Source organism: Aptenodytes patagonicus, unplaced genomic scaffold (assembly GCF_965638725.1).
Source record: "Aptenodytes patagonicus unplaced genomic scaffold, bAptPat1.pri.cur scaffold_60, whole genome shotgun sequence".
Lineage (NCBI taxonomy): Eukaryota > Metazoa > Chordata > Aves > Sphenisciformes > Spheniscidae > Aptenodytes > Aptenodytes patagonicus.
Window position 1 is genome coordinate 55,742 of NW_027472011.1, and position 14,595 is coordinate 70,336.

Genomic DNA, 14,595 nt, shown 5'->3' on the forward strand with positions numbered 1-14,595 from the left:
CCCGCTTGCCGTTTCACAGGCAGCAATTAGCGCCGCAGACAGCTCTGAGAAGAGGGGCTGATGACTTTAATTAGACATCTATTCAGATCAACCGGGGAAGGAGCAATTATTGATTTTAAAAAATGCCCCCTGATTAACTCTTTGCTCTCCGTGCCTCCCATCTGCCTGCGCCGCGCGCTGCGGTTGCGTGCGCACCTTTACCTGGCGGTGCCGTACGCGCCGCGGGGTGTTGGGGAGGCAACCTGCATCACGGCGTTATTCTTCCTCAAACTTTGCTATGGAGGGACGCGGTGCCAGGGGAGACGGGAGGAGCAAGGTATGGCTGATGGGGGCAAACCTTGGCGCTAGGCAAGGGGGGGGGGGGGACAGGAGGGAGCGTGGGCGGCATGCCGAGGGGTGGCATGCCGAGGGGCGGCATGCCGAGGGGCGGCACGCCGAGTGCTGCTGCGGTGGTGTCCAGGGGCGTCTTGGTTGGCTCCGGGCGGGAGGAAATTCGGGTGGTCCCTGCCCAGCACCCGGCGGTGGGCGCTGCCCGCGCGGCAGGACAAGGCGGGAGGAGGCTTTGTCCTTCCTGGTGCCCCGGTGCGGGTGGGCGAGCGGCGGCCGTGCCGGGGGCCTTACGGTGGCCCAGCCGAGGCCGGTTGGCTTTCCTCCTGCGGCTCCGGCAGGAGCCGGGTAGCGTTAGGACCCAGCGAGCTGGCAGCGCCGGTGACAAGTCTGGAGCAGCACTAGCGCAGAGTAGTCTCCATCAGCTGGGCTGGATTTTTGTATATCCCTGTATTAAAGAATCCTCTGCCAGAAAAGGGCTTTTTCCCCTTTCTCTGCGACCCCGCGGAGCCTCGCCGGGGGGACACAGGGATGGTTAGATCGGCTGGAACGTGAAAAACCTCTGATGACTTACTGCTGGCCATGAACTGAGACCATTATCTAAAAATAATAAATCTTTAAAATAAAGAGAAAAGCCAGCGGCAGCATGGCCCAGAGCAAGAGACACACATACAGCCGGGTAAGCTGGGGGCAGGGAAACTTATTTACAAACTCCTGGCTATGCTGTTAGATAATATTGTAATGTATCTTAATGCTATCTGTTGCAATGAAAAATATATCTATTTTTATACTGAAATCTAGATTGTGTTTCCTGTGCTTTCGTATTTCTGGAATTTGATATCTTCATCACTAACAATATCTGTTATGATATACGGTGGGTGGGTAAACAGTCTGAATTATATTAGCGGACGTGTCCTTTTGATTTAAGTTAGTCTGTCTTTGCTGTTAATTATCACTGATAATGCAATGAGGCGTCAGCTGAGCCTCCGGTGATGACAGAATCTTTCTAGGGCTTTTCAGCACGAAGATTCGGGGATGTTTTCCTTTCTGCATCGTGTTTTTCCTTCCTCTTTGCTTATTTTCCAGGTTGCATGGTGAGATACTGAGCTTCCGAGTGCCTGAAAATCATTTCCAGGTTTTACCATATTGCAGTTAACCCTGGGCTGTGCGGTGGGCAGCAGAACCGGAGCCGGGCACCGGCCCTACAGCGAGGCCTTTCTTTGGAGTTTCTTTCTTTGTCGTTTTGTTCTTCCTCGCCAGCGTGGTGACATTGTGTCCCAGACACTCGCTGTTTTGGGGACCAGGCAGCGCATTTTCGGCGTCTCTGTTACTCGGTGCTTGCCAACTTGGCAAAGTGCTTTGTAAACTCCCGGGCCAGTTGCAGGGGCGGGAGGGCTGCGCTTCGGCAGAGCCGGGGAGGGCAGACCCCTTCCCACCTCCCCCCTTACGCCAGGTCTGTGTCCAGCCCGGGGGCTGCCCGAAAAAACCCCGAGGAGGAGCGTGACCTGCGACTGCTCTGCCTGCCCGGGCAAGGGCGTTGTGCGAGAGCACCGAGCCCGGAGCCGCCCGTCGCTGGTGGGGTGTGCGTGTGCGAATCGGTCTCTGGCCGGAATGATTTGCTTGCGTAGTCACAGGCTGCTGAACGGAGCGGCTGCCGTTCAGAAAAAGGCTCGGGGCTGCCGGCGATAGCGTGCGGCTGGAAAGTTGCTTTACCCACCCTGTGCAGGGTCAAAGTGTGTTTCCGTGCGGGGATGCGGCTGCGGAGCGCTCCCCTGGGCTGGGAAATGGTGTCTGCGGGCGTACGAAGGCAGACTGCTCTAGCTGCCAGGACTCTGTCTTTGCTAGATGTTGCTGTTTTCAGCGGGGGGGAGCGGGGTGAAGGAGGTGAAATTTCAAACTGAGTCTTGACAATCCTCTCCTGATAGCTGCATTGAATTTCGGTCAGGCAGGACGGCAGCTGTGTCTCCTGGAAGCAAGCAGGCTTATCTGCGTTTTACTGAAATTGCATTTTGAAATGGGTACCGCGGGGACCAGAGCTGCGCCAGCCCTTCTGGCGGGGCTGGACCGGCTGGCTCTCCTGGCGGTGTCCGTACGAGGGTTTCGGGGGCGTGTGGTTGTACGGCAGCACCGTAGTCGGTGTCATTGCAGTCAGAAACACCCGAACCGTTGGCGTTTGACTTCTTGCTCCCCAGCCTTGAGCACGATGAATCCAGTCCCCCGGCGGGGTTTGCACGGTGGGGGCTTCGTCCTGGCTCATCTGCAAGTCTGACGGCGGCAGACCCGCGCCGCTCCGGCTTCTGCTGGGTGAGATGGCAGCCACCCCCACCGTGTCACCGGCTGACGGGTCCGCTCTTAATCCTGGGGTAATCCCCTCCTTTCAATAGGGACGGTATGGCAGCACCACACGCTATCTATTCGGTAATAACTAGACTTAACAGAAACTAGAGTTATTTCCAAGGCTTTCCTTATTCCGGCCGTGTTGGGTCACGTCTTGCATTTGAGGCTAAGAGCGTTTTAGCCTGCGGTTGTGAATCTCGTCACCGGAGCTTTTCAGCGGTGGTTGCTGCATTCAGGGTTCGCCTGAAACTTTTGATCTGTACTTTAAATGACAGTTTGAGGTTCAATTAGTCGTATCTGCACGGAGGGAGGCGTCCCTGTGTGCCGGCGTAACGATGTGAGTCTGGCTTCTGGAAGGAATACAATAAATATTCCTTGGGTTATCCGCTATAATGGAGCGAAACACTGAAACCGTCATGCTCAGATGAAACATGGTAGTGACCCAAATCACGCTGGAATCACAAGCCACTTGGAATTGCATCCATTTTTTCAGTGACTAATAACCAGTATCCTCAAATAACTGAGGAAATGGTCTGTAAACGTGTGTAATAGTTTAAACAGGGGTAAAAATGGGAAAACGCCGTATTTCTGAGGGGTGCCAGGTAGGCAGTTGTGCGGAGCAAAGTCTCCTGTTACTGCAGCAGGCGGGCAGTCGAAGCGCAGCCCGCGTGCCTCGCACCTCGCCTGGAGGAGGTTTCTTCTCCAGCCCTGTCCCTGCCTGTCCGGTGAGCGGGGTGAGGAGCTCCTCCTGGGCCGGTGGCTTCCTCCGAGCCACCCGCCTAAGGACTGTCCTGCCGGAGACCGGCGACGGCTGCTCCGGTGGGTCAGCGTTCCTGGTTGCTTCTCTGGCTGCCCGATCCCCACCGCCTCCCCTGTGCCCCTTCTCGGGGCTCCCGAGCTGGCCGTCGGTACCCTGCGGCGTAGGTTTGGGAGAGTGGGGGGGAGGAACGCTGCCTCCGCTATCAGAGTACGCCGATTTCTCATTTAATGTAATTTAGCAGCTTATTCACCCTTTAGACCATCGCTGCATGGGAGTGATGACTGAGCTGTTACGAATTGCCCGCACTGATGCTTGCACAGATCTCCTGAGGGCTCCTGCCTAATTCGGAGTCTGTCAGTGGGTGAGCGGCCTCGGGGGGGTGACTCTGGCCTCGTGTGCGTACCCCTTTTTCTCTCCTCCCGTGGGCTGGCGTCTCTGGGAGCTTCCTACAGCTCTCTGCTCCTCTGTCCTCTTTACTCACCATCAGCATATCACCACCTTGCCCAAAATTCGGGTGTCCAGAGCACCGGTGTGGCCTGCTGGAAAGGCTGGCGTGACCAGAGAGGATGCTCACGCCTCCTCTGTTCATTGGGCACTGGCAGAAGACGACCCGTTGGTCACTGGTGGCAGGGGAAGAGTTCCCGAAACTCAGCCCCACCTGAAATTTTGTCTGTCGGTTTTCCTGGAGTCGGAGCCCGCCAGAGCCGAGGGCAGACCCTGCAGCGTGTGAGGTGCAGCTCTCGAGACAGGCTCCGCTTCTTGGGAAGCGATCAGCGAGGAGCTGGCACGTTGTGCTCTCTCTGGAGACCCGAGGAAGTTCTGGGTTGCGTCACCAGCTGCTGTGTCGGGCTCTTGTGCCCTGGTGTCCCCAAGGGTGACCGTCCCCAAGTTTGCTGTGTCTCTCGCCCCCGCCTCCTTCCTCCGCAGCTGGTAAGGGACGGTGACCGCAGCCTCCCCGGCCCACCGCCGGCCTGGCTCTGCTCTTCCACCTCTGCTCGGGACGGCCATCGGGTGCCCAGCCCGCGGTCATCTGGCTGGCAAGGTAGATGGGAATGCGCTATTTCCAGCTTGGGCAGTTTCTCTCCTTTTAAAATCTGAAATTGTGGTAATCACGTTGTTTTGAGCCTTCATGAGGATACCGGTCTCGGGTTTAGCCAGGCAGATTAGACGCTGGCTCGTCCGACAACACTGGAGAGCTGAGGCAAGATGGAGTCATCAGAGAAGTCAGCTTGATCCTTGCTTCAGCCTGACATACCGACAGCAGTGCGGGTCACGGCAAGCTGCAACGCGCGAAAAAGAAAATACTGATCCTGGTGCGTGGTCCTGAGGCAGGGACAGCGGCGATCCCCGGCCGGGGAGCTGGCCCCGTGGCTCACCCGGCTCTGCAGCTCCGGGTCCGAGTCGCTGCTTACGGTTTTGGTCAGAGCAAAGCTGTGCGTGTTACCTACGCTGTGCTCCCCGGCACTGGGGGAAGAGCGTGGTGAGCTCCTGAACTTAAGACCATGGAGATGTCGGTGAACGGCGCGCACTGTCGTCCTGACGTTGGAGCAGTGCAACTTGTTCTACTGTCTTACGTCTAGTTAATTAGAAACAAAAGTTAGAGAGCCGTCGCCTTAAGAGCATGAACGTGTTAGAGGCTTATTCTGCGCTCTCCCTTCTGTCCTGGGTGTTAAGGATTCGCGAAATGTTTCTGTTAAAATTAGCGCTGATTGACAAACGGACCTTCAGCGCGTAAGTTTTGATGGATTTCTGTATTGGCCAGATTTAATTGCAGAACGTACAGCGCTACCGTAATGTTATCTGTGCTCTTTAGAGGCATAGTTTGGTGTTAAGCTCAAGAAGAGTTACTGAATTCGAGAATGGATATCGCAGCAGCCGCGTGCGTGTTTAACGGGATATCTGAGCGGGGTGGTTGGTGCGAGATCTGCTTTGATGCCGAGGAGCGCGGTGCTTCTCAGTTTGAACTGCAGCGGGTGGCGCTGGGAGAAGCAGGTGAAGCCCCTGGTGCGACGCTGGTGACCTTGTGGAACGATGGCTGAGATCCTGCCCTAAAAACAAAGACGTGTGGGTGAAGGTCTGCGGACATTCCGTGGGAGCATGCTGTGATAGCGCTGTACTCTGTAGACTTGGCCTTTCTGCTTGAACTCTGTGGTCGTGCAAAGAGCCTTTCCCAGGAGTAGGAGGCGTTTCGGTGTTGATGTGAGCTGGGGGAAATGTTCCGTTTGTTCCCTTTGTAATGGCCGCGACCGTACCCGTCACCCCACCACGGCGTCCGTTCTGAACTGCTCTGCCCCTAGATGGGTGGCAGTCTGTCCTTCCCCTTGAGAGGCGGATGGACTTGGGATGGTCCTGTTTCTGGTGGGTCCTGGGAAGTTGCAGCCGTGGTGCAAAGCTGCCTAGGGTGGACCTCACTGAGCCCCTTCAAGCCCTTTTCTACCCCTCGTGCTGTGTCCCAGCAGGCTCAGGGAGTACAGAATACTCACGTACCTTCACAGGCGTTGTAAAGTAGAGAAACAGACCTTTTTTTTTTTTTCAAGTTAGCACCACGTCCACCCTGCTGACCCACCAGAACTCCCTCGGTTAATGCAGAAGGGCCTTTTGTGTGACCACAGAGTGACGGAAAGATGTTTCATCATTGCATCAAGTTGACCGCATAAGGATGTGTGAGCTCGGGCTCTGCACCCTGATTTATCCACCGTGTGATTCGGAGAAGATCGTAAAACTTGTAAAAACTGCTCGTAGGAGGTGGGGGGCCGAGGTGCTCTTGTGCAGGGGCCGCTCGCTCGCTTCGGGCTGCCCAACTGCCTGGGGAAGCTTGGTGCCTCCTGCTCAGGATGAGGAGGAGGAGGAGGAGGAGGAGCACATCACAGGCAGGTGCTGCGCGTTGCCCGGATCCTCCGAGCCCCATCAACCCCCTGCCCAGCCGGGGCTCACGCTGGCTGTCCGTATGCGGAATGGGAGTGGAAGCGTGTTTGAGCCGGCAGAGGTTTCCTACGAACGGTTTCAGGGAGCTGCACCGATCCGTGCCTCGCGTGCACGTGGCTTTACAGGAGCCAGACCGTGTGCCTCGCGTCTGCCCGTCTAGGAATTTCATTCTCCCCAGTGACGATTGCACCTTCTTTTACAGGCAAGGCTCTGTTCTCAAACTCCCGGGCTGCCCTTAACTTCTCTACCTATTCTTAGCAGACTTATTTTTTTGTTCTTTACTCTCAAGTGGGGCTGAGCAGTAACTTACGTTGGGAAACTTACTCACATAGGGACATGGTTTAGTGGGCACGGTGGTGTTGGGTTGACGGTTGGACTCGATGATCTTAGAGGTCTTTTCCAACCTTAATGATTCTATGAAATGCTTGCTATGAGTGTATATGCAAGTTATGAATTTTCCTTTTTAATCAGTCTTATTGTTGCCATTCTATTCAGGATGGGTTTTGTATTGGTAGGAGTTGTCTTTTAGATTCCCCGAAATCACGATGCGCCAGTGGAGAAGGAGCTTCTGGGCTTTTGAAGTGTGATTTGTACCCTCTCAATTTTGTGAATAGTGAGTGTCCCGGTTTCAGCAGGGATAGAGTTAATTTTCTTCCCAGTAGCTGGTACAGAGCTGTGTTTTGGATTTAGGACCAGAACAATGTTGACAACACAGCGGTGTTGTAGTTCTTGCGGAGCAGTGCTTACACTAGGCAAGGGCTTTTCAGCTTCCCGTGCTCTGCCGACTGAGCAGGCTGGAGGTGCGCAAGAAGCTGGGAGGGGGCACGGCCAGGACAGCTGACCCAAACCGGCCAAAGGGACATTCCATACCATGGGACATCATGCTCAGTACCTAAACTGGGGGAAGAAGAAGGAAGGGGGGAGACGTTTGGAGTGATGGCGTTTGTCTTCCCAAGTCACCGTTACGCATGATGGAGCCCTGCTGTCCTGGAGATGGCTGAACACCTGCCTGCCCATGGGAAGCAGGGAATGAATTCCTCGTTTTGCTTTGCTTGCGTGCGCAGCTTTTGCTTTACCTGTTAAACTGTCTTTATCTCAACCCACGAGTTTTCTCACTTTTACCCTTCCGATTCTCTCCCCCGTCCCACCGGGGGGGAGTGAGCGAGCGGCTGGGGGGGGCCGAGTTGCCGGCTGGGGTTAAACCACGACAGTGAGGTCCCATTTAGGAAGAGGAACTGGGAGACAGGGTTAGGGCGGGACGCCCGCCTGGGGCAGGACACTACTCCAAAAGCTCCTTGGCGAGACGTTGTAAGCAAAGTGTGTTTGGAAAAAGTTATTCTGAAATGCTTTTTTGCTGATATTACAAATTAAGGACTTTCTTGGGAAGGGAGGACGCTCTGCACGAGAATACCATGAAATTAATAAACTTCCTATCTGTTTTTTAAAATGAAACCTTATTTGATAGAATTACAAATTTATAATTTGAGACTGAAAACGTGTGTACCTACTTTTGCCAGATTTAGTTGCATTAACTTTCGTCATTCAGCACTAATGAGATCGCAGACGAGAAGGATGTTAACGACTTGTTTTACTACTTTCTTGTGGTGATGCATACCCATATGTTATTAATTGGCTACTGTGTTAATTATGGCATCTAACTAATGACTTGAGTGACAAACCAACCCTGAGACTGACCCGCGTTCATACAGGCCGAGGGGAGTCACGAGGCAAACGAAGACAGAACTTTTTCGAGATGTCGCTATCGTTAACGAGATCCATTATCTGGAGCTGAAATATCGTTAGACAAACCTATTGTCTGGAGGTGGAAAGAGGCTCGCGGGGCGGCGGGGGCTCGCTCCAGCGACGGAGCTGCAGGTCCCGCGGCCCTCCCTGAGCCTGACAGCCAGGACTCGGGTGACGTTTTGGATTGCGTGCTCACGCCTTTCCTGGAGTACGGAAACGCACGTGGATCCGTCGGCTCTGTCCCTGCACCAGCCTCCCCCGTCCCTGGGCTCGGCACGGGCGGCCGCGGCTCTGGTCGATCGAGGGAGCCTGTCCACGCCGCTGGTGGGACTGCGGGTGCCGGCGCCGCTGGCTTTAAATCCGGCGGACGTGGGCAGCAAAGGTGTCGTGCGTGGACTGCCGGGCAGCTGAGGTCCCAGCTGGGCTTACACAGACCCGGTGAAGTCCTTACTGCGCCCCTTTCGCTGCTGGCCCCACTTGGGTAGGCGAGAGAGCAGCGTTGCTTTGCAAATGCTCTCGCCCCGTTGGGATACAGGCAGTGTCTGCAGGGAGATGCTCTCTTCGGTCTGGGCAGGGCTTTGCTGGGAAAGAAGTAGGGAAGTGAGGGAAAGGAGCTAAGCAATAGCTAACGCTAGTTTGGCTCTCGTTTTTGACCGACGCAGTGTTTCGGCCCTAAGGTACGCTCTTCTTAAGCTTTTTTTTTTTTTTTTAAAGCGGTTTAATAGTGCTTTGCAGACTTTAGTTCTCTCCTTCTGAAGCGTGCAAATGTTAGAGATGGGAACGGATGCCAAGGGCCGAATTTCCTTGGTTTTACTGACCAGCAGCTTTGGGTGAAACTCTGTTGTTCTTGGGACAGAAACACAGCGATGTGCCAAAGCCAGCCGACACACTGCAGGAGCAGGCGGTACGATGGAAAAAGGGTCCTTCGTCCGGGCTCGGACGCGTCGTGCTCATCGCAGCTAAGTGCCTATCAGGATTTCTGGGGACGCAGCAGCTGGGACAGCTATCTATATACGTGTGTGTTTATTTTTTTAGGTCAACACCCCCAGTACTTTAAAGCCGTTTTATGTTTATGACTTGGAGGCTTAGTCCGAAGCTGATGCTGCAGCGACAAATTACCTTCCAGCGCGTACCGAAAGCCATTTATTTACCCAGCGGAGGTGACCTGGAGGGCTGAGCTCGCCTGCGGGCGCCGGGGCGGCCACGCTCACCGGGGTACGGCACCGCCGCCCTGGGGCGAGCAGGGGGCCGGATTGCCTGGGAGGGAGGGAGGGAGGGACGGACAGGCGCCCAAAATAAAGGACAGAAAATACCCGCGGCCCCTTCTCCTGGCTGTCCGTGGGCGCCTCCGGAGAGAAAACTGGGGATCCTAGGGCATTTTCAGTTGTTTTACCATGTGAAAAGTAACCTTCAAATGCTTTGCCTGTGTGACTGTGTGCGTAGGGAAGAAATACAAAGCCCTCTGCCTTATTTGCTAATGAAAATGCTAGAACTCATTTCAAATGAATCTTTAAAAGGGAACGCTACCTGAGTTGGCATTTTTTTTCAGGCTACTCAGCAGATTTACAGTAATTTGCATAATTTTGTGTTTTGCTGTGGTAATGTAAATTATTTTCGTCTACCCTTTCATACCACTGCAGAGAAGAATGCTGTGCTGGGTCGGGAAAATCGCACATCCTGGAGGCTTTTACCTGCATTTTGATTTTTCCAGTTGCTTGACTGCAGAGCAGAGGCTTTCTGGTGCCAGGACGGCTGGGGTGTGAAGAGCTTGCCAGGCGCTGATCTGCATGATGTTTTCACCAGGCTTTACTGAAAGGGAGAGCGTTAGTTACTTTCTGCTGCACTAATTGGGTAGCTCGCTGCAGTCTCAGGGTGGTTTGATGCAGGGAAAAGGTCTTTTCTTTCTGTTAAAGGACTGCTCGCCCCTCTGTAGGCATGGAATGGAGTCACTGTGGCAGAAAATCGGTGCCGGAGCATATTGCGAGTGAAATGTGGTGGGACTTCCAAACAGGGCGATAAGGCGATTCACTCGTTTGACTCCGCTGCTAATTCTTCGGGGATGGGCTCTGGAGACGGTTTGGCAAGGAACAAAGATGTGCTGCTTTCTTTATTGCGCATCTCTGCTTCATAATTTGTAAAACAGGCCCTGAAGAGCTTTTGTAGTTTAAAAAAAAAAAAAAAAAAAATCAGGAAATTCTTCTTCCATGTGAAGTCCCAGTTTTTCTTCCCTGGAGGATTTATGCGACTGCTGGCGAGGAGGAAAGCGGCGCTGAGAAGGCCGGTGGTGCGCTCGTCTGCTGTGGCTCCTCCGGTAATTGCCCCAAACTGGCAAATCTGGCTTAGGAGACTCCTCACCTCCACCTCTGCTGCCTTGTCCCTTCCTTGTGGCGGGCGTCGTCTGCCCGCGGCCGCATCGAGACCTGCTCGAGAGACGGCGTTTTTAAAGTTGGTTGGGGCAGCGCACTGGGGGAGGTCGGCCATCCCCGACGGAGAGCGGGCGAGAGGCTGGGGGGGGAAGGACCTCAGGAGCCTCGTCAATTGGCTTTGCTGTCAGAAAAGCTGTAACGTGGAGCCACGCTGTATCTGATCGCTTAAAACTCTAGGTGTTTTGGTTACTGTTAGTATGTGCTTTTACTCGCATTATGCTTTGGAAAGGAAGCAAGGAAGACGAGCTCTCCCGCAGCTCCCATCCAAGTCCTCTGCAGAAAGCGTTCCCCAGACGCCCACGTGCAGCCCACGACACTAAATGTGATGTTGCTGCAGCAGAAACGGTGAAATACTTGATTTTTTGAGGCCGGCTTATCTGCTGCTGCTCTACAGACTGACGCTATAGAAAAATAAAAATGAAATCATTTGAAAGGCGAAAGCCGGGCAGGGTTTATCTCTGCTCCGAGGCTCTCGTCCCACTCAGCGCAGGCGAGGGGTTGGTTCCTGCAAGTCGTGTGGCTCGTGCTCCGCTCCTCCTGAAACATCCCCCTGGGCTTTTGGCTGCCAGTTCCTGCCCCCGGCTGCCTCCCTGCTCGTGAGCGTCCGCTCCGGCTGGCACAAGCGTTTCTGGGTTTGTCCTGCTTCGCGGTCCGTGCTCCTGTCCTGGCCAGTGCAGCTGTGAGAGGGTGTCCGGGAGCACCTCCAGAAGTTAACCTGGCAGGCGTGCCAGTCTCGTGATTTGGAAAGTCACCCCTGCAAGCTGAGCCTAAGCTGGAACGTGTCGGCATTAAAATAACAAAAATCTAAACGCTGCGATTGGGGGGAAAAAAAAAAGGCTCTGCAGGACTGGAGCTGAACTTAGCCGCAGGACGACAGCGTGACGCTTTGACCTTACGAATTAGCAGTAAACCTGCCTGCTTTCTGTTAAATAGGTACATTATTTACCAAATCGGCCGGAGACGACGCTGTGATGGTACAAGTCCGGCATCTTCAGTTTATAATCTTGCTTCCTTACTTCCTCTGTAAGCACGTTCTGTGTTTTAACCGTAGCCGACCCGTGTTGAAGTCGTGCGTGAACACTCCTAGGATGGATCGTCCGCCATCACGCAGCTGTCAGTACACGTGTCAGAGCCCTTACCCCCGGGGCAGCGCGTGTGCCCGGGGAGCCTGGCCACGAGGAGAGCCGTGCCCCGCTGCCGGCAGGTGGTACCCGCAGGGGTGCAGCTCTGATTTCCAGCCCGTGGCGTTTCACACGCCTGTAGATCTTACCTGGGCCGCAGCCGCCCGCGGCCACCAGAAAGGGAAAATGGCCAGTGTAAACCAGGACGGATAAAAAGGGAAGCGGTTGGTTTTTAAAATCGCTGAGCAGGGAGCTTTCTGTTCAAATGGTGAATCTTGCTTTGCCTTTAGGCTTCTTGTTTTCTTAGAGTTTTGCTCTCATTTTTTATAACAAGGGGGACATGTTGATTTAAAGCTGCAAGTGTTTTGCAGAATGTTGTTGCTAGTCCTTCTGACAGCTGAAAGGATCCAGCATTTTGGTAGACATTTATTTGAGTATGTAGCGTAAGTTTTTAGATTTGAGGTCTTGGTTTTGTTTATTTGCTAGAAAATGGTGATTGATTTTGTTTTTTATGAAAAGCTTATTTTGTGCTTTTCATTTCTGCCAATTGTATTTGGATGACAAGTGGAATTCAGTTTTGTGTGGAAAACTGGCGTCACAAAAGCTCCTGAGCACGACGGGTATATTCTGCCTCCAAACCCAGTACATCAGCATGCAAAGGAAGGCAATAATTTGTTGGTTTGTCTGCTAACAGTGGTGATTCGGGTTTCTGCGTGTGCCAGCCAGAAGCTTTCAAAATACCCTTGGTTCTTCGTGCAGGCTGAAGCCTACCTGCTGCTGCAACTGCTGAAAACCCCGCTTGGCGTCTGGCTGCTGCTGCAACTTCTCTTTGCATCCATCAGCTCGCGAGCACCCTTCCTCAGCTGTTTTCTGCGTCGCGGTTTGGGGGAGTGAAAGCAGCCTTCTGTTCTCATCTGAATAAAGAGTATATTCTTTCACTTAAGCCAAGCCCAGCAGCAATCAAAACAAAATATTTCCTACACAATAAACAGAACTACTGGCAAGCGGGGTGATGTAAATGCCAAACGTGCTTCATTTTAGAGGCCGCTGTAAGGACAATGCCGCAGTGTCGGAGTGAACTGCGGGACTTAAACTGAGCAAGGCAGTCAAACGTCCCCCTCCCTTCTTAACTGTATTTAAAAGCAGTAGCCTTTTAAAGGCGTCAACATTTGAGGAGGGACTATTAGTATAGCATTACTTTTTAAACAATTAAAACTGTATAGTTAATTTAGCTCTATGGCAATATAGCATAAACTTCATCTATTTTACCTGGGCTTATTTCAGAGGAGGAGGCATTGGGGGTGGGGGGAAGATCCCAACGCCTCGCTTGTCTGGCCCCCCCTTATAAACTTCATCGGTCTTTCTTAAATTGTGGTGGTCTCCAGTACCTTAATTGAGTTCCTCACACCCATCACCTTACTGATGCTCTAAAAGAGTTGATCAACGTGGTTAACCGTACCTAAAGAGAGAGGTACGTATCAGGGATGGCAAGCTTGAAATCTAATGACGCACACTGAAATTTAAATGTGGATTAATGTTTACGATGACAATGCCTTGAAAGCTTGATGAATTTACCACCGATATTTTCTGCTCATCAGCATCCCGATGGGAAGCGCTGTTACAATCGGTACCCCGGAGTCCTGGCGCAGAGGGGGGGGTCTCGTGAATGCAGTGGGAAACTGGTGTGGGTGGGTGGTCTAACTCGGGCTGGTGCTGGGCCACCAGGTCCTCTTAAATCCTGGCAATAAAACGGGGTAGGAAAATAAACTGCATCAGAAATGGGTTTTCTGTTCCTGAGCGTGTAATGCAAGAGCCTGGAAAGCTGTGGGCAATTTCTGATGTGGTGAAAAAAGGACGGAGCAAGTATAGCTGAAGGCAAACGTGACTGCGCCAACATCTGCTGCTTCACAGTTTTGTTTTTTATGAGTTTTTTTGGGAAAAAAACCAAACCCAAACTTATAAATTGGGTTTGTGAGTCCAGTGTGTCTATTAGAGCTGAAGAGTGGTAGTTAATGGTGGTTTTGCCACTGTTTGCGATTCCTGTTTGGCAGCTGTAACGGAAGGAATTACCTTTTGCTGGCTCCCGAAAAGAAAGGGCGGCGGAGGTGAATGGGGACCCACCCCTCGGGCTGCGGGTGGCCCCCTGCAGAGCCCGGGGTGTGAGGGGTGCTGGAGGGGACGAGACAGCCGACGTCCGAACCGTGGGTCCGTCTGTCTGCACCAGCTGTGTTTAATTTGCTGTGCTTCTCCTCTCTGTCGTCAGGCATCCAGCACCGGCACCAGGATGAGCGTGGAAGCGAGCAGCAAGCCCCTGAAGGTGGGCTCCAGGGTCGAAGTCATCGGGAAGGGGCACCGCGGTACCGTGGCTTATGTCGGTGCCACCCTGTTTGCCACGGGGAAGTGGGTCGGCGTCATCCTGGATGAAGCAAAGGGCAAGAACGATGGGACCGTGCAGGGCAGGAAATACTTCACCTGTGAGGAAAACCACGGCATCTTTGTGCGGCAGTCACAGGTACGCTTCCCTCTGCGCGTGCCCTGCGATGGCCTCTGCTTGCCGGGCTCGTCTCGGGCATGTGTGGCTCGTGGGTTGCTTGGTTAAATAGAGGAAAATGGCCCTTTGCACCCTGACGGGGAGAGATAAAAGAAGTTCCCTTCGCTCCCAGAGAGAGCAATGTTTCTGGGACTCTCCATCTTCCATCGTGTGAGGGAACAGAACAGCTCCACAGACAGGCAGAAGCCTTGCCCGGAGGCTGTGCTCCTGCCGGAGCTGCGGTTTGTTCCAGTCTGACACGCAGCTTCTCTGCACGTTTCACTGAGTGTTTTGATTAGCCCAGTTTATGGGGTCATCGTGAAATATTTTCAGATTAATTGGGTGAAAAAAAGCTCGGTGAATTCCAGAGAGCGTGGAATGGTTTTATTTTGCCTCCAAAAGGAAGAGTAAAGTCTGCCTGCTGTC

General features: G+C 53.4%; 1 protein-coding gene across 12 annotated transcripts in view; it reads left to right on the forward strand.

Moving 5' to 3' along the window:
- The window catches only part of DCTN1 (dynactin subunit 1), an 89,277-nt gene that overhangs the window by 13,075 nt on the left and 61,607 nt on the right, over positions 1–14,595 (forward strand). For 9 of the 12 annotated variants that reach the window (XM_076363520.1, XM_076363521.1, XM_076363523.1 and 6 more), the window contains exons 1-2: positions 726–1,006; positions 13,903–14,151. In XM_076363520.1, the coding sequence (XP_076219635.1) occupies positions 974–1,006; positions 13,903–14,151 (282 nt within the window). In that variant the 5' untranslated portion in view covers positions 726–973. Of the gene's footprint in view, positions 1–725; positions 1,007–13,902; positions 14,152–14,595 lie in introns of those variants that run through there. The other 3 variants (XM_076363526.1, XM_076363527.1, XM_076363532.1) reach the window with 2 other exon arrangements.